The sequence below is a fragment of the Herpailurus yagouaroundi genome, unplaced genomic scaffold (assembly GCF_014898765.1).
Source record: "Herpailurus yagouaroundi ecotype Mexico unplaced genomic scaffold, PumYag 222, whole genome shotgun sequence".
NCBI classification, from domain to species: Eukaryota; Metazoa; Chordata; class Mammalia; order Carnivora; family Felidae; genus Herpailurus; species Herpailurus yagouaroundi.
The window spans coordinates 6,732,413-6,758,094 of NW_024412453.1; the positions used below are offsets into that span (position 1 = coordinate 6,732,413).

Below are 25,682 nucleotides of genomic sequence, written 5' to 3' on the forward strand. Positions count from 1 at the left end.
GGGCTCCCCACTGCCCTCTCTCCTGCAGGGTGCTGGTCATGGACAAGGGGCAGGTGGCAGAGAGTGGCAGCCCGGTCCAGCTGCTGGCCCAGAAGGGCCTGTTTCACAGGCTGGCACAGGAGTCAGGCCTAGTCTGAGCCCTCTGCCCTCGCCTTGCCAACCCGGAGAGACTGCTGTGCCTTGGAGGTACAGGTGACCCAGGGGTCATCAGCGGCACCTCAGTATTGGATCTAGACCCCTCTGATCTCTGGGAGGAAATGGCAGAGAAAACGGCCGATCATCACAAACCCAGGAGGACACAGCAACACCCAGGTTGGCCTGATGAGGGCTCATCCCGCCGCATCCACCCTGGACGGGCTCCCTGTGCTGCCCGCCCGTTGGCCTCACCTGAGGACCTTAGAACCCTGCACATGTCTGGGCTCCACCGCAGACCAAAGAAATCAGCATCTCTGGGGCTGGGGGGCCGGGACCGTGGTGTGTGTGTGCCTTTTACAAACCACCCCCTTAATTCTGAGATGGTTGTCGAGTGACAAGCCACGACAAGAATCCAGAAAGTTCCTGCGTAGCTTTACTCTGTTTCCCCCACTAGTAACATCTTGAAAAACGATAGTATAATATCATAACCAGGATGTTGATAGTGGTACAATCGGCCAATCTTGTTCAGATTTCCCGCTTTTACGTGGATGTGTGTGTGTGTGTGTGCACACGCGCATTTCTACGGAGGCTCCTGCACCTACCCCCACCAGACAGGATGCTGAACGTTTCCATTACCACAGGAACCCCTCTGCTTGCTTTCGTAACCATACCCACCTCCCTCCGCCCACAACTGCTGACGCGTTCTCCATTTTGGTACCTATTTTTATTTTATTTATCTTGAGAGAGAGAGCACGAGCAGGGGAGGGACAGGAGAGGGAGAGAGAGAGAATCCCAAGCAGGCCCCACGCTGCCAGCGCAGAGCCCGACGCAGGGCTCAAACTCATGAACCACAAGACCGTGATCTGAGCCAAAACCAAGAGTCAGACGCTTAACCGGCTGAGCCACTCAGGCGCCCCTTGGGACGTATTTTCAAAGCTTCCGGAGTATTCCACACCTCTTGGTGCCCCCCTACCCTCGGAGATGAGCCCCTAGGAGTGTCTTATCTGAACTGTCGCACCAGCCACACAACCCACACCAAGAGCAGACCGTCCCGGGAATGAGCACGTGCACACTTTCAACTCCATAAATAGGGTTCACGGAGCCAGCCCCCCCAGACTCCCACTGAGAGAATCTCCTCACCGCACACTTCCTCCGTTTGTTGAAGACCAAATTCCAGCTCCCCAGGGGAGTCCCAATGGTGGTTGGGACATCCAGAGCAGCCAGAGGCCTGGATAGGGATGGCTCAGGGCTCGATTTTGTGAGGGGGAGTCACCACACGCTGTGCTGCTCGGGCCGGTTTCCCACGGCACTCGGAAATCGGATACAGGGCTCCTAAAACTGGCTTCAGGCACCAGGCAAGGGGGACAAGAGTCTGAAATAGGCCAGCCTGAGGCCACACAGGCATATAGCTGTGAAGGGCAGCCTGAGAAAGGAATCAAGTCCCTGGACCAGAACTTGAGGCCAGCCCCACGGTTCTTTAGTGACCTCACGGCATGGCTGCAGAGGTGAGCTGGGCACCAAATGCACGCCCGATCGATGTTCACTATAGTTGGCAATCCTGTTCTGAGGACCTCCGTGGGTCCTCCAGGGGGTAAAGGCTTTACACACCAGGATCTTTTTAACCACATCACTCTTTAAAAAATGTTTATTTTGAGAGAGAGAGAGAGAGAGAGAGAGTGCTGGGGAGGGGCAGAGGGGGAGAGAGAATCTTAAGCGAGGTGCAGGCTCAGCGTGGAGTCCAATGTGGCTCTCCATCCCATGACCCTGAGATCATGACCTGAGCCGAAATTAAGAGTCGGGTGCCAGGCGCCCTTTAACTGCATCACTGTTGACAGGTGGGCTGATAATTCTGGGTTGGGAGGGACGTTCAGCAGCAGCCCTGGCCTCTTTACTAGAGGCCAATAGCACTGTCACCTCCAGTTGTGCAAAAATGTCTCTAGATGCTGCCACTGTCCCCCAGGGGATCAATCACCTGGTGAGAGGCACTGGGCCTACCCGACCCGTGGTTAATCCGCTGAGACGTGGACAATGGCTGTGCTGGTATATCAAGAGGGGCCTGTGGACACCCACCTGCTTGCTGGGACCCAGAGCCCGCCCTGTCCCAGCCCGGTCGCGGGGACTTTCAGCTGGTCCATTCAACATAGGGTTTTCAGCCCAGAGTAAACCAAATCTAGATCTAATCTAGATCTAGTGCCTACCTCCCTTTGCCAAGGGGCGGCCAGAAGCTCCTGCTGTCGCCTTGCAAGCAGAGTGGGAGGTCTGCACCCCTCGCCTGCCCCTGGTCATGCCTACAAGGGGCCGGCCCCACCATCACTAGCACCTCCCAGCTCGTTTTATAAACGAGGAAACTGAGGCTCAGTGAGTTCACATGACCTGCCAATGTCGCCCAGCTTGTAAGCGGCCGAGTGGGGGCTCTGCTCCTGGGTCTATTTACCACCACAGCCCAGGACGTGGCGTGGGGGGCGTCTGCCCAACTTTGAAGCAGAGGAAGGGACCAGACACAGCACTTTCCATTTCTCTACTTGGAACGGAGCCCCCTGATGTCCGGGCAGAGCGACCGCAGGCCAAAGAGGCAGCCGCTGTGTGTTTGGCAAACCCACTGGGGGTCATTCGAAGGCTTCTTTCATGGAGGGAGGTGGTTGGCCAGCAGGCGGAGCATGCTCCCGGGGAGCCAGCGCTAATGAGGCTGTTGTTGGGCCCACACCACGGCTTCCTGGAGACTGGCCTGCAGGGGCCACCCAGGCCATCCGTTCCCCTGCCACAGGCTCGGGGGGTGGGGTGGGGACACAGATGCAGGAAAAGCCATGTACAGACCTTCTGTGGTCAGTGCCGGTCTCAGTAGGTCTCTTACCTTCACCTGTGTCCCCTCCCGTCACTGCAAATGCTTACCAAGCCCTACCCCAATGCCTGCCACAGCCTTCTAGGGAACCCTTACAACAGGAGGAGGAAGGTCCCATCATTATCCCCTTACTAGGATGCTTTGAGGAGGCCCCTTTTACACATAGCATAAGGAGGGATAGCATAAGGAGGGATCCGAACCCAGGTGGCCGGGCTCCAGAGCTCATGTCCTATCCACTGTACCACACTGCCTCTCGCACACTTCGTTAGCTCTAAAACACCAGCTCGCTGCTAGTTGAATTCCACTCTGGTATCCCACCAGAAGCGAAGGAAAGGGCTCCTTTCCTTTCCTTTTTTTTTTTTTTCTCTTGGTTTATTTGAGAGAGAGAGAAAGAGAGAGAGCGAGTGCACAAGTGGGGCAGGGGCAGAGAGGGAGAGAGAACTCCAAGCAGACTCCACGCAGTCAGCACAGAGCCCAACTCAGGGCTCGAACTCATGAGCCGTGAGATCATGACCTGAGCGGAGATCAAGAGTCGGATGCTGAACCAACTGAGCCCCCCAGGTGCCCCAGGGCCCCCCTTTCCTTCTCGAGGCAAGGGATTTGTTCATGTGTCTTCACTGTGTCTCCCAGCACCTGGCATGGTGTGCAGCAAACGAGAGTGCTCAGTGACAACTGCGTGACTGGATGGATGGATGGATGGACGGGCGGATGGACAAAGCAATGAATCCTACATCATCATGTAGGATGGTGTCCTGAGGGCCGGCTGTGGTGCTGGGTGCTTTACCTGGATCTTTTTCCATCCCCACACCCACCTGGCCTGGTGGACATAATGATCCCAGCTGTACCAAGGAAGAAACCACAGGTGCCGAAAGGCAAGTTCTCGAGTCCCCGATGACTTCGCACTTGGTTCAGGGCCTGGCACAGAGGGCTTGTCCTGGATCAGAGAACCCAGTCACTTGGATACATGCTACATGCCCTTGGTGGGCCCTTCATCAAGGAATAAACCGATCAACCCCCTGCTCTGAGCAGCCACTGTACCACCACCAGGGGAGGGACCAGCAAGAGGCAAGACCCTCTTGGTCTTGCATCCTGCACCCTGGAACACCAGCAGAGTGTGACTTGTGGCTGGAGAGGCCAGTGAGGTGGCCAGAAGGGAGCTGCGGGCAGAGGTCATGGGAAGCCAGATCACGTGGGGTGTCTGGGTGCCGAGATGGGGACTGCAGGAGGGTTGTGATGTGATTTTTTTACAGACTTACTGCAGGGAGGGGGCGGCCAGGGCAAAAGCAGGGAAACCACTGAGGTGGTGGCTGTCACAGGAACACGAGAGAGAGACCAGCGTGGCAGGAATGGGAGGGAAGAGAAGTGGTCTGATTGGGAGTGTTTTTCTGGAATGAGCTACAGGACCCGCACGGGGGTGTGAGAATGAACGGCGGACAAGAGCTCAACACTGGGAGGCACCATGTCCACTGCCCGCTCCCCTCTGGCCCAGGGGTCCCTTCCCGTGTGAGCAACGCTCCGCACTGAGCCCAGGGCCTGGCACACGGCAGGTGCCGTCTCCCTCGTTAGGAAAGCGCTCACCCGGACCATACATGGACGAGCAGGCGCCCCTGCCCCAACCCTGGCGCTTCTGGCTTCCACCCTCTTCAGGATTAACGCGGCTTGCGGCCTTCTCTTCGCAAAGCAGAAGGAGCTCTGACTCCGGCCTGGGACCCTCTGGAGTCCCAGTTGCCTCACAAAGCACACCCATAGGCACACGCTCAGATACCTGTTTAACAGACCCGGCTTGGGGTTTTAGTGATTCAGGGTCAGGCTCCACAGAGACAGGAGACAGGAGCACACCGCCCTTCTCAGACCGACACCCCCCCACCCCTGCCCCGACCCGGCACGTATAAATACCTCCTTCCAATGGTAACACCCTGACGGGAGCCCTGTACTGAACACTCAGGCTTCAGTCCCTAAACGCAACGACGTGCGAGGCAAAGGTGTCAGTCCAGGGACAGCAATGTTGGAGGGAAGACCGGCAGGGTCGGGAAGCTCCCTCTGCACATTTACTTGGTGCGCGGTTTTAGGTTGCAGCAGAAATGGCCTGCTCCCCAACTACAGGGAATTCTTCACCATCGAAACTCGTCCAATTCAAACTCAGAAACCGAACATGCCAGCCTCACTCACGCACTATCCAAACCCCAGAAAACATGCGAGTGACTGCAGGGAGAGGTACTGCTCTCCCTTACGCGCCCCTGCACTTCCCAGCCTCTTTTGCAGTGTGGTTGGGGCCGTAGGACTGTTGGCCGTAGGCCGATGGGCTGAGTGGAGCTGACTTGTGTGGCTTCTGGTTTGGGACACTGAAAAATGGGTGTCCATCACCCACACTTTCCCCTCCCCTGGTCTCTGGAAGCCAGCCTCGAGAGGTTATGTCATAAGCCCAGAAGGGCCTGGATCACTAAGCTGCTGCATGGAAGGCAGGGACCCTAGAGAGGCACCCGATGCTCATCAAGACACAGGAGTGAGAAACAAACCCTTTTGTTCATTTCCTAAGAGTTTAGGGCTAATTTGCTAACTGCAGGGCAGCCTGTCCTGTCCTGATGCAAAGGGATTTTCTAGGGTCATTTTGGCCACGTGGGACTTTCACCCTCCTTGTGTCTTAGAACCTGAGCAGGGTTGTGCGTATCAGACACACTGCTGCTTGTCTGCACAATCCCAGGAGGCAGGTACGATCAGCCCCATCTTACAGATGAGGCTGCCGAGGCACAGAGACCAAGTGGCTCACAGGGCCAGTGAATCCAAGGGTGGGATTCAGACCCAGCCTCTGTCCACTGTGCCATGCTGACTCCCCGCTAAACTGCACCTGCTTAACCTCTAAGGTCCCATTTCCAGACGAGCGCTCCTGCTGGAGACGACAGGTGTGCCAAAGAGAAAGAAGAGAAGCAGATGAGAGGGTACCCAGTCCTGACCCCTGAAGGACAGGGCTGAAGCCTCTGTTAACGCCCCGAGAACACAGGACAACTGTTCAGTAAGAAACAAAATATTCTTTTTTACTGCAAATTACTTGCAAATGTTCACGTTTCCAGTGTAAGTCGTTAGAAAAAGATCCCCAAGAAAAACCTGGTTTATCTAGTGTGAAAGAATGGTATAACTTACAAAAAAAATAAATATGTATTTCCATCTAAAAGAAAGATGCCTCTCTGGGTTTGAAGTCAGCAACGCAGTTCATAGCAAGTATGAATCTTGGAGTAGCAGTGACCTTCCTCTGCTTTGGGGTCTCACCGTGCTCCCTGAGAGCTCTAAACAGGACGGGCCTCGAAGGACTCTGCTTCTCCGTTCTCCTCCAGGAACACGTGGACCAGCTGTCAGAAGCCGGCCGACGTGGCCATTGCCTGGGAATGCTGCTCCTTGGCTAACCCTTCCTCCCAAGAAATTAAAGTCTTGAGACTGTTTTTCTCCCTAGAGCAGCATTTGAAGGGGAAAAAAAAAAAAAGAAGAAAGAAAAAGCAGCAGTCACTGATGTTCGTGAACGGGTCCTTTTCTCATCCTGGAAGAGACTCAGTAATGAAATGTCGAGTTCTCCACACTGCCACCTTCAAGCTAACCAGATGCCAAGGGCGAGAAAAGAAATCTAAATACCCGGAGGCGCGGAGGGGGATCAACAGGGCTCATTTAGGTACCAACGCGTTGTACTTAGGAGGTACCTGGTGCTCCCTTGACCTTGACCGCTTCATAACCATTGGCAGATCTTCTCTCTCAGGGACTACAGAAGTAGAGCCATTCTAGCAATGGGTAGGAAGAGGGAGGAAGGAGAGCAGGGAGAAGACTGGAGCGGACAAGGCGCTGAGCAGCCAGGCAGGGGAGTCAGCACTGAGATGATCTCCGGGCCCAGACAGCCCACAAGTCCTGCTGAGTCCCGTCAGTGAGAAGTCCATGGACATGGAGGCTGGCCCCATGTGTGACACATGTACCAGTGAAGTGGGGCTGGGACATCAGGACCTAGCGTCTGAGCGCCTGGAAGACCAGAGGGTTGGTGACAGGAGAGTCCCTGGCCCTCAAGGTACTGCCCGAGGGTGAGAATGATCTTCCCAGGCCCCTCACCTCCCACCTGCAGCCCCAAGGAAACAAAGCATTCTGGGAGGAGCCAGACAAGGAAGGACGTCAGAGGCGCCACAGGCAGCTGTCGGGGGCCGGCGAGCTTCTCAAAGACGGAATCCACAGACTTTGGCTGGAGAGATCTGAGGCAGTTGGCTGGATTTGGTCACTAGCATACTTTACGAAACCCATTTCTCCGGCTGTCCGGCCACCAAACCTCCTAACAAAGCACCAAGAGCACAAGTGTGCACTCCCAGGGGCATGAGAACGTATATACATCTTGTAGGGGCAATGGAGGTGAGGGTGGGAGTGTTTGGGGGGGCCGCATCTCTGGGTCTCTCCTGGTGCTTCGTGGTCAGTTCCAGGTTGGGGGCCGGACGGGTTGCTTTGTGTGTGTTTTCATTTTTTTTTTTCTTTCTTTTTTCTTTTTGGTTTCAGTAGACAGGAGGCTTGGGTTCCCCAGAACAGCGCCTCATCCCTGGATGCTGCCCTGTCAGCCCTGTAAATCCGACCAGATGCACCAGCTCTGGGGCTCACACCAGGCCAGCATCTTTGGCCATGCTGTAGAAAAGACCTCTCTCCTGCAGGAGGTCCAAGGGGTGGCCACACTCCCGGATTTCTCCTTTGTCTAGGACGATTACCCTGCAAGAGGAGGGGACACAGACATGAGGGACAGGGAAACAGTTGGCACCCTGGGCCCCCAAGAGCCACATGACCAACTCCCTGCTTTGGGTCAGGGCCCTAATGCCTCGTGTTAGGACTGGTGCAGTAGCCTTCCAACTGGCTGCCCATCCTCAATCCCTCCTCTTGTCACTGTCTAAGTCCTGTGATGCTTACGCTCATTACCGGCTGTCACTTCTTACATTTCCTTCCCGGAGCAATCAGCTTTTGTTCGTTGCTGTGTTTGCTGTCTATATCCTATACACAGCCCCCAACTAACCTATCAGGTCCCTCAGGCAGGCTCCTTCTCTGATACCTCCTTGCTGAGTCCCCAGTGCCTAGAACAGGACCAAGAATGTGGCAGGGACCTCACACACGTGTGTCGATTGAATCAATAATGGAGTGATGCCAGAAACACCCAGCGTAAAGAGAGGGCTGTGATTAGACACGGGATGAAGATGCTGTACAAACGGGTAAATCCCAAGGCTGACAGGCCTTCTATGCCAGCAGCATCACCTTGTGTAGTCCATGATGGTGTTGAGCCGGTGAGCAATGGTCAGGACAGTGCAGTCGTCAAACTGCGTCCGGATGGTAGACTGAATGAGGTCATCGGTTTCGAGGTCCACGGCCGCGGTGGCCTCATCCAACACCAGGATCTTTGTCTTCCTCAGCAGAGCCCGGGCCAGGCACACAAGCTGACGCTGCCCAACGCTTGAGCGGAGACAAAGAGCAGGAGACAGAGTGTCACAACCACCCCTGACCCTGAGCCCAGGCCTGAGCTGGGAGAAGAGAGAAGAGACACCAGGAAAGCACTGCCACTCCCCGCTCCTGCGCCCACGGCAGACGTTAGTGATGCCAGGACATTCTTGCTGCTGACCTAGAAGCGGGCTCAGGATCGTTTTCAACACAGGACTCGGAGGGGATATCCAAAATATGTGACGAGGGCAACACGGGCGATGTGACATCACAAGATGGCCCCACATGCGTGCCTTCTGTAGGACCCTCCCCGTTGACTCTGGACTCAACCAAGTGTCTTGCTTTGGTCAAGGGCATGCTGGCAAACATAAGGCCAGCAGAGGCTTGCACCGGGAATGCACACCAGGGTTTGTGCACTCTTGCGCCTCTGCCGTCACCATGACAACGTGCTTGGGCTGGTCTGCTGAAGGAGGAAGGACATGTGGAGCAGACCCTAATTGCCCCCGCGGACCCCCAGCCAGAGGAGTGAGCCACGAACAGCGGAGCCGCCTGGCCGATCACCCCAGGTGTCTGAACGGTCACTGCCACTGCTCAACACATCTGAGGCTTGGGGGTTGGCGGCCACAGAGATGGGCAACTGAGCCAGCCACTGACTAACAACACTGGAGCAGGACTCTGGTTTGCTGTTGTGCCAGCATGAATACTTTGGTTGCTGGGTCATGGGTGGATCCTGGGACAAGGGCCAACGCAGCTCGGGCAGTGAGTGGTGACTCAGAGGGCTCAGAAAAGTGCTATTAACCGACTGACAGAGAAGCTTTTCAACAGTTTAACAAGCGACAGTCACTCTCAATTGAATAAATCTGGTGGAAGGAAGGAACCGTATTAGCCTTCCCGGTTATAGTTCATGGTAAAAAGTCAGTCTGGACTGAAACCCATTTCACAGATACTGAAACTGAGGCTCCAAGAGGTTAAGAGAAATTGGCTTGTCTGTGGCAGAGCCGGGACTCAAACCCAGGTCGGACACATATGCATAAGGACCAAGGCGGAGCCGAGGAGACCCGGTCAGGGCCTCACATGCCTGCCTACCTCAGGTTCTCCCCGCCTTCTGCACACTCGTGGTTCAGCTTATCGGGAAGGGCTGACACAAAGTCCTTGAGGTGAGCCAGCTCCAGGGACGTCCAGACTTCTTCATCGGAGTACTGGCTGAACGGGTCCAGGTTCATGCGCAGGGAACCCGAAAACAAAACAGGGTCCTGTTCGGGGAGAAAACGGCAGATGGCATGTGAGGCTCACGTCATGTTGGGTAGGGATGAGGCAGAAGGGTGGGGTGTGAAAACATCTGATAGGGTCCCAGGGCTCCTTGGAATCACCCTTTCTGGAGACGTTAATAATGGGGGGAAACCAGTTTGGAAAACCTTGGGTTAAGTGAAATAAAATAGATTTCTTGTTGTAAGACTTTCCAGGGGCTTCAATATGCAAATGTACTGGAACCTTCCAGAAGAGAGAAGCAGCCTGGGTAATCCCTGATCATCAAGTGCCATGGATTCCGCCCTGTTCCCTGCCTACAAAGTTAACAGTCTTAGAAAAAATCTTAGAGAAAATAACATGACAAGTAAACACACGAGGGAATCACCACCTACAGAAATCAATCTAGAAAATCCATTTTCCTCTCCTGGCTCTTGAGAGACTTATTCTCGTCCCGACTGGAGCCAGCGGGAGTGAAGAAATGATATCCAGTTAATTGCCACTGTTATTTGTATGCTAAGAGGAGATTCAGTGGCAAAGAAACCGTATGGTTTCGATGAAAATAACAAAATAGGAACACATTTACATTTGTCCTGAAAATACACCTACGTAAGCTTTCAGGGTGCCCCACTGACGCCCTCGGCACACCAGACCCCACCTGTGGGATAATGGTGATCCTGAAGCGCAGATCATGTAGGCCAATCTTGGCTATGTTGATGTCGTCGATAATGATCTCTCCCTCAGCAGACTCGTTGATCCGAAACAAGCCCAGGGTCAGGGATGACTTCCCCGCTCCTGTCCGCCCCACGATGCCAACCTGTGGGGCAGGAAGGGCCCAGGGTAAGGCAGGAAGGCTGGTATCTGGGGGTTACCTCTTGCCCTCCCCCAGGGGGCCCGCATTTCAGGTATCCACCCTAGAGCAGTTCAGTCACCTGGTCGACCCAGTGTCTACCACAGCCCTCCCCATCAGTAGCTTCCCAGGGACATTCCTTCAGGGGCTGTTTTGGCCAAGGGTGAAGAAGGACTTCTGTCTCGGGGCGCCTGGGTGGCTCAGTCGATTAAGCATCTGACTTTGGCTCAGGTTATGATCTTGCAGATCATGAGTCTGAGCCCTGCATCGAGCTCTCTGCTGTCAGTGCACTGCCTGCTTTGGATGTCTGACCCCCTACCTCTCTGCCCCTCCCCAGCTCATGCTCTGTCAAAATAAATAAAAAAGGGGACTTCCTTCTCTTTGTCAGCTCTTTTTATAAGTTAAAATTATAATCACTTCTTTTGATACGTGAGCACAGATCTCCCAAAGAGGGCTCAGGCAGAAGGGGTTTTCCATAAAGCCCCATTTGTTTTCAACTCTCGAAAATACTGGTAATCAGGTATTTTCCCCCTACTGTTTTTCAGTCCTTTGATGGTGAGTTTCCCATCCCGAGCTGCTGAAATATCTCAAAGATTCAAGCAGATCCCCCTGCACACCACACCTTCTCCCCTCGACCCCAGCTGCATGAGCAAAAAAGAGGTTATGGATAGGACCGGTCTCCCTGTTCAGTGGCCAATGATGGACATTCCTGACACCCAGTTACAACTCTTGCCTTCTCATCTGGGCTCTTGAAAGGCAGGCTTTCTCCAACCTCTAACAAAAATGTCACAGAGGAGAGTCTCATGATACAACACAAACCATAAAGCCTCAGTGAGAACACCACCCACTCTATTCTTCCCCTTGTTCTTAGAGAAATTATCTCACGGGAATAAAACGTTCTGAGCCTCGCAGCAGGAACGGCTTAACAAACACACACGTTTAGAGATGAAGGAAACACTGTCCCATGGCAGGTGACCAGGAAGACCCTTAAGTCTGATTCCTGAGGAGGGTCTAAAGGTCTCAGGGCAAGGACGTCTTACAGGAGCAGCCTGGGACCAGGGGTACATTCCAAACTTCTGACACCCTCACATGTTCATCGAGCCACCCCTACTAGTGATGACAGCATCTTCCTATTGTAGAGCTGGCAAACCTGAATGCCTGCAGGGGACAGCTAGGCACACAAGTGAGACAGGGAGGGACAGGGTGAGCTGAGAAGCTCTTGTCTGGTCTAGAAAAAGCCAGGCAGGGAGTGTAAGCCCAGTGTTGCTACATGTTCTGATCTTTTTTTTTTTTTAAATGTTAATTTATTTTTTTTGAGACAGAGAGAGACAGAGCATGAACGGAGGAGGGACAGAGAGAGGGAGACACAGAACCTGAAACGGGCTCCAGGCTCTGAGCTGTCAGCACAGAGCCCGACGCGGGGTTCGAACTCATGGACCGTGAGATCATGACCTGAGCCGAAGTCGGACGCTTAGCCGACTGAGCCACCCCCGCGCCCCCCCCCCCCCTTTTTTTTCATGTTCTGATCTTTCAAGAAAAGCAGGAAGTGGATCTTTACAGAAGGCACACCAGATTTTTCATAATTTTCAACATACTCAGATTTCTTCCCCCCCGCCCCCGAAAACACACAGGTGGGCCTCATTTGGTGCCCGGTCAACAGTATGCAACACACCTGGGACACTGAGCAGCTTTTACCTCCACAAGCCCCACCCCCACGGTCCAGGGCCATGATAAACTGGGGGAATGGGGCACCTGGTTTCGCCTGCCCCACTGTGAACGGATGGGGGAAACAAGGTACACCCACCTTCTCCCCTCCATGGATGGTGACGTTAATGTGCTTGAGAACCAAGTCCAGGTTTTCCCGGTAACGCAGGCCGTAGTCTCGGAATTCTACCTGGCCAACCTGAGGCCAGGTGCTGGGCGGAGCCGTCTCGGGGATCTGCCAGGGAGCCTGTGATCGGGAGTGGGGGGTGGCGGTAAGGGATCTTCAGTCCCATGTGACCCAAGGCTGTAGGTGACCTGCAGGTCCCCTCTGACCTCATCTCCCTCCCTCTTGCTTACTTGGCTCCCCACGGGGCTGCACTACCTCTCAAACACACCTGCGTACCTCGGTGCTGGGCCTTTGCACCTGCAGGTGCCCCTGTCTGGAATGCTCTTTCCCAAACTAGCCTCTCATGCGCTCCCTGGCATGCTGCAGATCTTCCGCCAATTCAGACCACCCCCTGCCTCTGTGGCCTCCATCCCCTCCCCTGCTTCGTTCTCCTCCAGACCACCGGGCACCTCCTAGCACCGCAGGTGTGCATTAATTCGCTTATTCTGTCACCCACGCCCCCTGGAACATCTCTGTCAGGACAGGTTCTTTCCCTGCTCGCTGTCATACTCCAGGCACACAGTAGGGACTCCACGAATATTTGTGGACTGTACCAATAAGTGAGTGGTCTTCTCTGGTCAGACACAAGGGCAGAGGTGTCCGTCTGAATGCCTTCTACATCTGGACACCAACTATGCAGCAACGGCTAATGAGAAAGATCACGGTCCCGTGACCTCACTTCATCCTCACTACAATCCCATGAGAGGGGTCCTTTCATTACCCCCAGTTTACACATGAGGAAACTGAAACACAGAGAGGGTGAGTAACTTGCCCAGAGTCACATAGCCCCTATTTCTGAAAAGCTTCTTAAGTTCAGTTCAGCATTTCCTGAGCTCTACAACTGGATGTGCTCCGGGCCAGGCTGGAGGCTACCTTTGGGGGAGCTGAGGAATGGAGGGGACAGCAAGAGAGAACTTTCATCCTTCCTCCCCCATAAGCTTGTTTCATTAATTTTCATTTACAACAAGCACAGTCCCCTTTTACAAATTTATGTATAATGCAGGGGATACGCTGTAAGAACACGGAGGGCACTGGAGAGAGAGGTGGGTGGAACTTTCTAACTGTGAAAATATATTCTATATAAATACATATTTTTTAGTAGTGCTAAGACCCTGGATCTTTACATTCTTTTGTATTTTTCAAGTATGCTCTTATTTGAGAAATTAAAAAAGTAAGTAATTAAAAGAAGTAAAAACAAAAATTTTTTAAATAAATTTAATTTCGGGGCACCTGGGTGGCTCAGTAGGTTAAGGGTCTGACTCTTGGTTTCAACTCAGGTCATCTCATGGTTCGGGAGACTGAGCTGACAGCACAGAGCCTGCTTAGGATTCTGTCTCTCCCTCTCTCTCTCTGTCCTTCCCCTGCTTGGGCTCTGTTTCTCTCTCTCTCTCTCTCTCTCTCTCAAAAACAAATAAACAAACATCCAGAAATTAAAAAAAATAAATTTAATTTCATACTTCATGCACAGTGAACTGCAGGCCATGTGAATTAGATCTTAAAAACTAAAAAAATAAATTCGATGTTGAGCGCGAAAACCCCTGGTGTAATACACTCTTATTTCCACAGGGGGCGCTCACACCATTCTGACTAATGCTCTCCCATGAAGCGGGACCTGGTTCACCTGTGTAAGTCTTTTTTTTTTTTTTTTTTTTTAATTTTTTTTTCAACGTTTATTTATTTTTGGGACAGAGAGAGACAGAGCATGAATGGGGGAGGGGCAGAGAAAGAGGGAGACACAGAATCGGAAACAGGCTCCAGGCTCTGAGCCATCAGCCCAGAGCCTGACGCGGGGCTCGAACTCACGGACCGCGAGATCGTGACCTGGCTGAAGTCGGACGCTTAACCGACTGCGCCACCCAGGCGCCCCCACCTGTGTAAGTCTTAAGGACGGGGCATTTTCTTGGGAGGCAGTGTGCCAATGGCCACGTAACCTTGAGCAAAGTAACTTAACCCTGTGTCTTAGTTTCCTGGTGCGTAAAATGGGGATCATGACAGAACATGAGCTATAAGGCTACATAAAGATTACACGAATTACTCTACATAAATTGTATGAATTACTCTATGTAAAATGTGTAGGACAGGGCTGACAGCTCCCGAGGGCCCAACATGTGTCCCTAATATTACTGGTGGTGGGGGCGATGAGGGAATCCACTGGTATTGTCACCATGATCACTGCCAATGCCACCAGTGACAGCGTGTAGACAGAAAACGGCACTTTCTAGGGGCAATGTGGCACTGATGTCTGGACACTTGGGTCCTACCCTGACCACGTGTGACCTTGGATCAGTCACTGTCCCTCCCCAGGCGACCCTCTCCTCCATCTATAAAATGGGGACTTGGGTCAAACAACTGCCGGGTTCCCCAAACTTCGGTCGTGATTTTTACAACATCCACGTACTGACTCTCTTGCTGTTGACTTTCAGGGCTTTGAAACAACTGATATTTAATTTTTAAATGTGAAGATGAAACTCGTCTCATTCTGCACCACACAAGTCCCTCATATAGATAAGTAACAAAGAACAGAAGAATTTTCGCTGAATAGGGGTTGTCTGTTGAAGGCACCCAGGTCGCGCTGATGAGGTCAGGTGAGGGCAGGCGAGGGCAGGCCAGGGGCCGGCTTTACCTCCTTCTCCGTTTCCGAATACTCCTTCAGTCTCTCCACGGCCACGATGTTGGTCTCCAACTCGGACGACATGCGAACCAGCCAGTTCAAGTATGTGGTGACCTGTGCACAGAAGAGTCACATGGAGCTTCTGGGGTGAGCAGAGGCTGCTTTATCTTCAGCAAGTGATTATGAATTACGCAATTTTTTTAGGTAAGAAAGGTACCAGCCTCACGTACCGCCGTCGCCAGACCGCACCTCTTAGGCAAGCACGTTTCAAAATAACCCCTGGGCCACACAAGCAATCAGAAAGGGCATCAGAAAAGATTTCCAACGAGATGGTAATAAGGGAAAACCCAATGTATCAAAATTTGGGCAATGTGGCTAAAGCCGGAATGAGAGATAAAGTGATAGAGTGAAAAGCATTTTTCCTGTCGCTGGAGGCATCCTCTTGGTTCATCAAGGGCTTTCCTTGACTGACGGGAGAATCCCGGCCCTGTGTCTCATCTCCCTCCAGCACCAGCAGGTCACTGGGCTTCTCAAACGCCGCTTGGCCCCTCACCTCTCCCCCAGCTCCCGCGGGGATTCAAAGCAAAGTCCCGAGACCCTGACAACTTAAGAGAATGCAGCTGGGGGCACCTGTCTTACCTGCAGTGAGTAGGACACCGAGAGGCCCACTAAGCCGGCGCTGAGACTGTGCCTGGAGATCACGGCGAACAGGGCAGCAAACAGGACGATGCAGTTGCCTACGCACTCCAGCCGCACGGCCAGCCACCTGCTCACAGACACACAGGCAGATGGACAGACACACCAGGAGCTGGCTCATCAGAGATGTGGTTTCTGGCTCAAGCCGGGGAAGGAGGGAGGCACTTTGCTAATGGAAAGAATTCCCCGAGAGCTCCCGAGACAGGCCTTCAATCTGTCCTCTCACGGGGGAAGGAGAGCCAAAGGGACACGGTCTCACTAACTCCTCATTGATCTCGCAACCCCGGGGGACTGAAACGGAGTTCTCCAGAAGGAGCCTTCCCGGGAAACTGAAGCTTGCCTTTTTAAGAACCAACTTTTTTTTTTACGGAAACCTTTATAACATACCCATGTACACCCATCTGCAAAGACAGGTCCAGGAAAGTTCCTAAATACTAAGAAGTCATCAACTGTAAGAGGCAGCACTGTTGTAAAAATAACCTTTCCTTGGCAGAAGGGGGAAGGGAGAGTGAGAAATGAAATACTATTTTCAATGTAGCCGTAATGTTCCTAGATCACCCTCCTTTTAGAAATGTTAAAATACACTGTTTTACCTCTTGGAATATAAACAGATAACGTTATTGGTTTAAAGCGAACTTCCCCAGCATTACCTCCAAGCGTTAGGAATATTAGTGATTTAAGGTGTAAAACATTTTAGGGAAATGGTGTTGTTGATCTTATTTCCACTACAGCCCTTAAGATTCGTGTGACTGGGGGTGCCTGGGTGGCTTAGTAAGTTGAGCGTCTAACTTCGGCTCAGGTCATGATCTCACGGTTTGTGGGTTCAGGCCCCACATCGGGCTCTGTGCTGACAGCTCAGAGCCTGGAGCCTGCTTCCGATTCTGTGTCTCCCTCTCTCTCTGCCCCTCCCTTGCTCACACTCTCTCTTTCTCTCTAAATATATAAATAAATAAATAACATAAAAAAATTTATCTTTTTTTTATTAAAAAAAATTTTAACATTTATTTATTTTTGAGAGATAGAGTGAGCGAGAGTATTAGCAGGGAAGGGGCAGTGAGACAATGGGGACACAGAACCCAAAGCGGGTTTGAACGGGGCTCGAACTCATGAGCCACGAGATCGTGACCTGAGCCGAAGTCAGACGCAAAACGAAGTGAGCCACCCGGGCGCCCCAAAAAAAGAAAAAATTTAAAAAGATTCACGTGCCTGATCTTCCTGGGTGTGAGCTTATCCTAAAAACAGACCCAAATTTGAGAAACTCCCTGACGATTCTGCAGGGGAAGGTCAGGTCTCCAGTGATTCATGGTCTCCCCACCCAGTCTTACCTTCTGGGATTATACTGTGTACGACGGGGCAACAGTTGGTTACGACACGTTGCTCCCAGGGTGAGTCACCCCTCTCCAGAATTTCCTATCCCACATCTCAAAAAACGTATCAGGACATGAGTGAGGAGAATATTCTTTTAGGGATAAGTCAGATACTTTTCTGAATTTAGTCGACAAGTAGCGAACTCCTGTCCCTTCTTTGGGACGGATGCTTTTTTCACCATGGCCATTTCACGTGGTCCAACCTCAGGCTGGTGAACGGCTTCCAAAGCTCATCACACAGGGGTGGTGGGTGATCCCCCCCGTCAGCTGAGAACCAGGCCACAAAAATATCAGCTGAGCCCGCCTGTCACCGATGACCTTGTACCGTCAGGACCACAGCGGACGGATAGTTCCTGCAGCGTTTTCTGACTCCAGAAAATCTTGCTCCCTGCTGTTCCTCAGTGCCACCGGAGTGCCTGTGCTTCAAGCTGCCAGTGCTCCTGTCTGCCTTGAATATTATTCTGTCCCTTCCCACCCCCACCAAGTCTAACCATCCCGTGCGTGAGGCCCTCCTCCAGGAACTAGGGCTTCCTTCACCTCCTCCTGCGGGCCTCGGGTGCCCACCTGTTGGCCACGATGCTGGGGTAATAGGCCTTCTGGTTCTCGTCCACCTTCAGGTCGCTCTGGCGGATGAAGCGCTCCTGTTCCTCGAAGGCGCGGATGACGCTGACCCCCAGCAGGGTCTCGTTGAAGTGGGAATACACTGGGGAGCGGCTGACGGATTCGAGGCGTTTCAGCTGCCGGGACGAGGCCACGTAGAACCTCTAGGGGAAGAGAACGGACCAGGGAGCTGGCAAAGCCCCTCCCATGCCAGCCAGCCACCCCCCACCAGGGCCGCGCTGGACAAAGCCTGGACACACACGGCACCTCCGGAAGGCAAGATGGCGGAGCTGGGCTGCCTTTTAACAGGTGTCTCTGCTCACCCGATGCCAGCACAACAGAATGACGACAGCGACCACATAATGCCAGCAGCTCAGGCCCACGGGGAGCCGACTACCCTAGCACAGTTTGAAGTCCTTCCACAGAATCGGCTCATTTCATCGTCACCACACAGCCAGGAGTCGGTGCTCATTTGCACGGACCGTCAGTAAACCCAGGCACAAAGAAGCTCGCTGACCTCTTCCCCCTCAGGTCCCCCTCAGGCGACAAGTGGCCGAGCTGGGGGGCTGGACTCGGAGAAGCCGGCTGTCAAGGGTGAACCCCTGCACTGTCCTGCCTCTCTCAAGCCAAGACCTCTAGGGTTTTCTGGACCCAGCAGCGTGGCCTTTGGCCTCCACCCGTCCCCGCGGGCAGTCACCCCATCGGCTCTGCTCCTGCCCTAACCAGGGCAGATGGAACAAAAGCAAAGCAAATCGCGCCCTGGAAGCTTCGAGGACCCGCCCTTAGATGACAGACTGGTCACGTGAGGACATTTAGTTCTCACAGCCTTAGTTTCCTCGTCTGTACAAACAGGACCGGGGAGACTGAGGTTCCCCATTCTGGAGGTGGCACGTAATGCGAAGGCAGGTGTTTCACAAGCGACACAGCCAGACAAATGAACAAGACAGGCAACAAAGGGTGGTTAGGGACACGGCCTCCCCGCCTCCTGGGGCCCTTGTGGGGGCAGAGACCTTCCACAGAGAACAGTGAACATAATGGAGGAGTCGGACGGGGCTCCGAGTTTAGCAGCTGCTTCCTGGACGGCAGAGTGTGCGGTCACCTGAACCCACACCTGGGCAGCCTTCTGGGTCCTGGAAACTCTGTAAGCTAACCCAGCACCACGCCAGCCAGGGCAGGCCCACGACGGTTGCTCTGCCAGTCCCGAGGGTAGGCCAGATGCCCTCTCTGCTCCCGAGCCTCTCGGCCTTGAACAAAACCCTGATGCCTCGGCCCCGCGGGATCTGCCCTGGGAGGGTTCCTCTCCCCGGCTTTCTTTCTAAACATCCCGGATGGAAATCATTCTCAAGTATTTTCCCTGCTCAACCTACTCCACTTTATTTACTGTAGAAAGCTACCCTGAGATGTATTTGTCTTTAAATTGTTGTTTGCTTACTTACTTTTAATTTTAAAAAATATTTTATTTATTTTTCAGAGAAGACAAGTGGGGGAGGGGCAGTGAGAGAAGGACAGAGGATCCGAAGTGGGCTTTGTGCGGACAGCAGGGGGCCCAACACGCGGCTCGAACTCATGAACCGCAAGATGATGACCCGAGCTGAAGCCACCCAGGAGCCCCTAAACTCAGTCTTTTAAAAAAATAACTATTAGCTAGCTTCCCTTTTATTATTTTTTTTAAATTTTTTTAATCTTTATTTATTTTTGAGAGAGAACGTGTGAGCAGGGGAGGAGCAGAGAGAGAGGGAGACAGAATCTGAAGCAGGTTCCAGGCTCTGAGCTGTCAGCACAGAGGCCAACGTGGGGCTGTAACTCACAAACCGCGAGATCATGACCTGGGCCGAAGTTGGACGCTCAACCGACTGAGCCACCCAGGCGCCCCGCTAGCTTCCCTTTTAAACTCTATTCCAGGAGACATAATTCACCCCACCAGACTCACCTTACTTTTTCAGAAACCAAGTGCCTGGTGCTTGTAAATAAAAATAACTGCTTGCTGGGCACCTGGGGGGCTAGGATGGTTATGCATCCAACCGCTGATTTTGGCTCAGGTCACGATCTCACGGGTTCATGGGTTTGAACCCGGTGTTGGGCTCCACGCTGGCAGCACGGAACCTGTTTGGGATTCTGTCTTACCCTCTCTCTCTGCCCCTCCCCGAGTCGTGTTCGAGCTCGCTCTCTCTCTCTCTCTCTCTCTAAATAAATAAGCATTGGGGCGCCTGGGTGGCTCAGTCGGTTAAGCGTCCGACTTCGGCTCAGATCACGATCTCACGGTCCGTGAGTTCGAGCCCCGCGTCGGGCTCTGTGCTGACAGCTCAGAGCCTGGAGCCTGCTTCGATTCTGTGTCTCCCTCTCTCTCTGCCCCTCCCCGTTCATGCTCTGTCTCTCTCTGTCCCAAAAGTAAATAAACGTTAAATAAATAAATAAATAAATAAGCATTAAAGTAAATAAATAAAGGGGCTCCTGGGTGGCTCAGTCAGTTAAGCGTCCAACTTCGACTCAGGTCATGATCTCGCAGTTCCTGAGTTCAAGCCCCAGGTCGGGTTCTGTGCTGACAGCTCAGAGCCTGGAGCCTGCTTCGGATTCTGTGTTTCCCTCTCTCTCTCTGCCCCTCCCCTGCTCACACCCTGTCTCTATCTCAAAAATAAACATTTAAAAAATAATAAATAAAATAAGTAAATAAATAATAACTGCTCGACAAGCACCTGCCTGAGCCAGGCAGCAGGCCACAAGCTAAGGTACTTGGAGCTGTGACTGGGCAGTTTTTCAGACACCAAAATATTCCATAAAAGCAGAAATGCCTTCTTCCAAGCAACAAGGACGCCCCAACACAAGTCCACATCGGCGTATCTCTTCATCTTTTTATAAAAATGACTTGCTTTTAAATTAAAACATTAATGGGTAGCCATTTAAAACGCTGGGGGTTGGGGGAATGATACAGATGGGAATATTAAAAAAAAAAAATCACACTGCAGCCATTACACTCAGATAAGCACTATTCAAATCTCAGTGTATAACCTTCCAGATCTTTTCGGAGGAAAGAGAAAGAACCTACGTGTATCGAAAAGCCACTTTTTAATCAAGATATAACACACATTATGCTGAAAAATGCACCAAATCTTTACAGCTTGATGAAGTTTACATTCATTCACACCTGCACCCCCACTTTCTGACCAAAATCTAGAACATCTCCAACATCCATAAAATTCTGGTGTCTTCTGCGTCAAAATTCTCAAGTTATTTCTAGTTTGAGGCTATTATGAACCGAGATGCTAAGAACGTTCTAGCACTTTTTTTTTTTTTTTTTTTAGTAGATGCATTCTCTCATCTCTATTGCATATATGCTGAGGAAGGACTGCTGGGTGGTAGGGTAAGTGTGTATTTAGTCAAAAGTCATTAAACAAACAAATTCTCCCATAATCCTAACCCTTGGGGACACCAAGTTTTCCTTTTCCTCTCACTGCTTCCGTTTCTGGCCCTGCACAAGCACATTATGCTTGCATCTTGGTTATAGTAACAGTGTGTATATAATATGATCCTTTGCTGAACTGTCTTTGTTGTTTAAAAATAAAATCCATGGAGGGGCACCTTGGTGGCTCAGTCGGTCAAGCGTCCGACTTTGGTTCGGACTTTGGTTGCTTTAAAATCTCATGGTTTGTGGGGTTTTTTTTTTTTTTACTTTCTTTCAATGTTTTCATTATTTTTGAGACAGAGAAAGATAGAGCGTGAGCAGGGGAGGGGCAGAGAGAGAGGGAGACACAGAATCCGAAGCAGGCTCCAGGGTCCGAGCTGTCAGCACAGAGCCCCGACGTGGGGCTCGAACCCATGGACCGTGAGATCATGACCTGAGCCGAATTTGGACGCTTAACCGACTGAGCCACCCAGGCGCCCCTGGTTTGTGGGTCTGAGCCCCGCGTTGGACTCTGTGCTACAGCTCAGAGCCTGGATCCCGCTTGGAATTCTATGTCTCCCCCTCTCTCTGCCCCTCTCCCACTCGTGCTGTCTCTCTCAAACATTAAAACATTAAAAATAAATAAATAAAAAATAAAATCGGTGGTATCACAACAACATCTCCGTAATTATCTCCATTAAGGAACACGAGATCCCATCGCTGAGTGAAAAAAAAAGCTGGCACCAACTTAAAGAGAACACAATGGGGGTGTCGCAGTGGGTCCTGCTCTCTCTGGTTCCACCTTCATTCATGCACACCAACCATGGGGCCACAGCGTGGTGGAGCCTGGGGGAGGGCTGACGACCAAGGGCTCCGGACCCCGCGTGAGCAGGCCACGGCACAGCCTGACGCGTGGAGGTCTTGGCAGCTCTCCCTCTCGTTTTGTGCTGTAGTGATTGTCTCCCATCTAAACCACTGTCTCCCGCCAGCAACTGTGCTGCAGGTAACCTTTTCGGGGCAGAAAGGGGCCGTGCAGTACCGTGGTTACCAACACAAGCTTTAAAATCAGACAGACGTGAGTTCACACTCCCAGCTGCACCACCAGGGCCTCGACACGCTCCTCCGTCAGCTGCAAGCACAGTTTACGTGGCCATCACCTAAACAACCACACTGACTCCCTTGCTGTGTTTGTTCCCCTTCCTCGGTCTTGTATTCTGAAATACACATTGATGGCTGGAGCTCCAGCAACCACCTTAGACCATGAGGTCAACTTAAGAATGGAAGGCTTGTGCAAAGCTGGGAAAACTTAAAAAAAAAAAAAAACCACAACAGCGACGAAGTCTGGGACATTAACAAATGTGTGCAACTGCCACACCAGAGCTGAAGGGCCCACTTCTAAATTTCTACTATGAGAAAAAAATAAATAGAAACAACAAACAAATAAGTATATACATTTCCACTAGGAGAGAGAAAGACAAACATCTTGTCTGAGCTGCTGTTATTCACATCTCTATTTTCTGCAGGGGGGCTAAGACCTAAAGAATTTAATAAAACTCTTCCAAGTTTATTTATTTTGAGAGAGAGAGAGAGAGAGAACACGCGCGCATGTGTGTGCACGTGGGTGGGGGAGGGCAGAGAAAGAGGGAGAGAGAGAATCCCAAGCAGGCTCTGTGCTGTGAGCACAGAGCCCAATGTGGAGCTCCATCTCCCAAAACCATGAGATCACGACTTCAGTCGAGACCACGAGGTGGACGCTTAACCGACTGTGCCACACGGGTACCCCCATAATGTTAATAATCAATTTTAATAATCAAGGTGTCTTTACTACTGAAAAGTGACAAACACCAGCTGGGCCCTCTGCCGGCAAATCGCGCACAGCGCCGTGCCGCGGACATGGGAAGACAGCGTGAGGCCCGGACTCACACGGGAGCGTGAAACCCAGGAGGGCTCCTCCTGCAGCCCCGAGACCCCGCCTCTCACCTGCACGAAGAAGTAGATGAGGCCCAGCGGCGGGATGATGATGGCAGCGATGGGCGTGGCCAGCAGGATGATGGTGCAGGCGCCGATGACGTTGAACAGGGAGCCCATGAACATCTTGATGACCTGAGGGATCATCGAGTCCACCGTGTCCAGCTCCTTGGAGAAGCGGTTCACCAGGTTCCCGCTGGGGGTCCGCTCGAAGAAGCTCATGGGGGACCGGAGCACGTTCTGGAGCAGGTTCAGGTGCAGGCGGCGGGAAGCGAAGATCCCCCCGATGGACAGCGCCATGGAGTAGCCGAACACGGAGATACCTGCAACGTTCTGGCGGTAAACACCACAGTGGGGCCCGGGCCCGGGGTGGGGGTGAGGACAGGCCATGCAGACGCAACAGGCCTGCACGCTCAGCTTCGAACAAAAACGGCAACGGTAATGACGAGAGTCGTGGCTGCTGTTTACTGAGGACTCAGTGTCTATTCAACACTGTACAAGAGTTTTACATGTTAATTTTTTAAAAAATTTAAATGTTTGTTTTTCAGAGAGAGAGAGAGCGAGAGAGAGAGAGAGAGAGAGCACGAGCAGAGACAGAGAGAGACACAGAATCCGAGGCAGGCTCCAGGCTCTGAGCTGTCAGCACAGAACCCGACGTGGGTCTCAAACACGAAACATGAGATCGTGACCCGAGCCGAAGTCAGATGTTCAACTGATGGAGTCACCCAGGTGCCCCACATGCACCTAATTCTTTTTATTTTAAAAAAAAAAAAAAATTTTTTTAACGTTTATTTATTTTTGAGACAGAGAGAGACAGAGCATGAACAGGGGAGGAGCAGAGAGAGAGGGAATCTGAAACAGGCTCCAGGCTCTGAGCTGTTAGCACAGAGCCCAACGCGGGGCTTGAATTCACAGACCGTGAGATCATGACCTGAGCCGAAGTCGGACGCCTAACCGACCAAGCCACCCAGGCGCCCCCACATGCACCTAATTCTTAAGACTGACTCTGTATAAATCCTATTAGCAACCATTTTACAGAGAAGGGAGCTCAAGGTCAGACAGGTGAACTCCTCTGCCCTCAATACAGTCAGCCAATCAGCAGCAGAGTCGGGGTTCTGATCCAGGAAGCCTGCTTGCTCCAGGGTCATGCTCTTTATCTGTATGCCACATTCCTCTAGACCAGTGGCATGCAACACAACTTTCTGGAATGATGGAAATGTTCTGGACCTATGCAGTCCAGTGTGGTCACCTCCAGGCACACGTGGCTACTGAGCACTTGAAATGTGGCCAGTGCCACTGAACAGCTGATACTGTTACTTAGGTTTGAGGAACTGCAATTCAAAGAGCCACACTGTGGCCAGCGGCCACCAGAGTGGACAGCTCAGCTCTGGAACAGACACTGCTGCTGTGTGAGGCAGGGAAACATCACACCCACTCTGTGTCCCACCTTCCCTCAAGGACAGTTTGGAGGCCAGTCCCATGCCCAATGACGAGGTGTTAGGGATGAAGAAATCTGGGAAATCCATGTCTACTCTTCTGGTTTTTTTTTTTTTTTTTTTTTTCAAAGCCATCTCCCGGAGACCATGAGACAACTGTGGCTCCTCTGAACAAGCCACAGCGAGACAGCCGTTCTTTGCAAAGAGACTTCATAGGGATGGACAGGCTTACTCTCGGGAGCAGGGGCTGAAACAAGTGGCTGCAGCCAAGCACTGCCCAACTGTGTCTTTGCCACCTACCAGCTGTGGGGCCTTCCTGCAACCTCTAGGCACTGGGGGTCCTCCTCTATAAGATGGCAACAATGATACGTAACCTTGTAGCACTGCTGAATGTGAAGGGCAGTGTGCCGCTGTACAGAAAGTACTCAAATGTATCAAACCTATACTTACGTATCACAGACACTGAACACACGTAGGTAGGGACAGATGCACACTGCTTTTAGGAGTCTAAACACACGGCTCGGTTAGCATAGTGTAGCACAGTGGATCAAGAACAGGGGCTCCTGGGCCAGACCACCTCATTCAAAGCCAGCCCTGCCCATGTATTTGCTGTGCAACTTCGGGCAACTTACTTAACCTCACTGGGGCTTAGAGTCTCTATTTCTTTTCTTTTCTCTTTTTTTAAAATTAATTTATTTTTATTTACAAAATTTTTAATGTTTATTTTTGAGAGAGATAGAAAGACAGATGGAGTGCCTGGGTGGATCAGTTGGTCAGGCATCCAACTTCAGTTCAGGTCACGATCTCGAGGTTCATGAGTTCGAGCCCTGCGTCAGGACCTGTGCTGACAGCTGGGGGCCTAGAGCCTGCTTCCAATTCTGTGTGTCATTCCCTCTCTGCCCCTCCCCTGTTTGCACTCTGTGTGTGTGTGTGTGTGTGTGTGTGTGTGTATCTCTCACAAATAAATAAACATTAAAAAAAAAATTAAAACGAAAAAGAAAAAAAAGAGTGCAAGCAGGGGAGGGGCAAACAGAGAGAGGGAGAAACGGAATCTAAAGCAGACTCCAGGCTCCGAGCTGTCAGCATGGAACCTGATGTGGGGCTTGAACTCAAATCACAAGATCATGACCTGAGCCTCAGCCATGAGCCACCCAGGTGCCCCTACTCATTTTTATTTTAGAGAGACAGAGTGTGTGCAAGGAACATGGGCAGAGGGAGAGAGAGAAAATCCCAAGCTGGCCCCACGCCCAGTG

At 52.1% G+C, this 25,682-nt stretch overlaps 2 protein-coding genes across 2 annotated transcripts in view; one reads left to right on the top strand and one right to left on the bottom strand.

Annotated features, from left to right (window-relative positions):
• The window catches only part of ABCC6 (ATP binding cassette subfamily C member 6), a 53,648-nt gene extending 53,036 nt beyond the window's left edge, over positions 1 to 612 (top strand). The window contains exon 31 of the mRNA XM_040458952.1: positions 29 to 612. Coding sequence (XP_040314886.1) covers positions 29 to 137 — 109 coding nt within the window. The 3' untranslated portion in view covers positions 138 to 612. The remainder of the gene's footprint in view (positions 1 to 28) is intronic.
• A 5,368-nt stretch (positions 613 to 5,980) lies between these two features.
• ABCC1 (ATP binding cassette subfamily C member 1 (ABCC1 blood group)) overlaps positions 5,981 to 25,682 on the bottom strand; it is a 102,901-nt gene continuing 83,199 nt past the window's right edge. The window contains exons 22-30 of the mRNA XM_040459626.1: positions 23,006 to 23,316; positions 17,611 to 17,810; positions 15,623 to 15,749; positions 14,996 to 15,097; positions 12,307 to 12,453; positions 10,311 to 10,469; positions 9,494 to 9,660; positions 8,228 to 8,422; positions 5,981 to 7,693 (exon numbers count right to left, since the gene is read on the bottom strand). Of these exons, the coding sequence (XP_040315560.1) occupies positions 7,585 to 7,693; positions 8,228 to 8,422; positions 9,494 to 9,660; positions 10,311 to 10,469; positions 12,307 to 12,453; positions 14,996 to 15,097; positions 15,623 to 15,749; positions 17,611 to 17,810; positions 23,006 to 23,316 (1,517 nt within the window). The 3' untranslated portion in view covers positions 5,981 to 7,584. The remainder of the gene's footprint in view (positions 7,694 to 8,227; positions 8,423 to 9,493; positions 9,661 to 10,310; positions 10,470 to 12,306; positions 12,454 to 14,995; positions 15,098 to 15,622; positions 15,750 to 17,610; positions 17,811 to 23,005; positions 23,317 to 25,682) is intronic.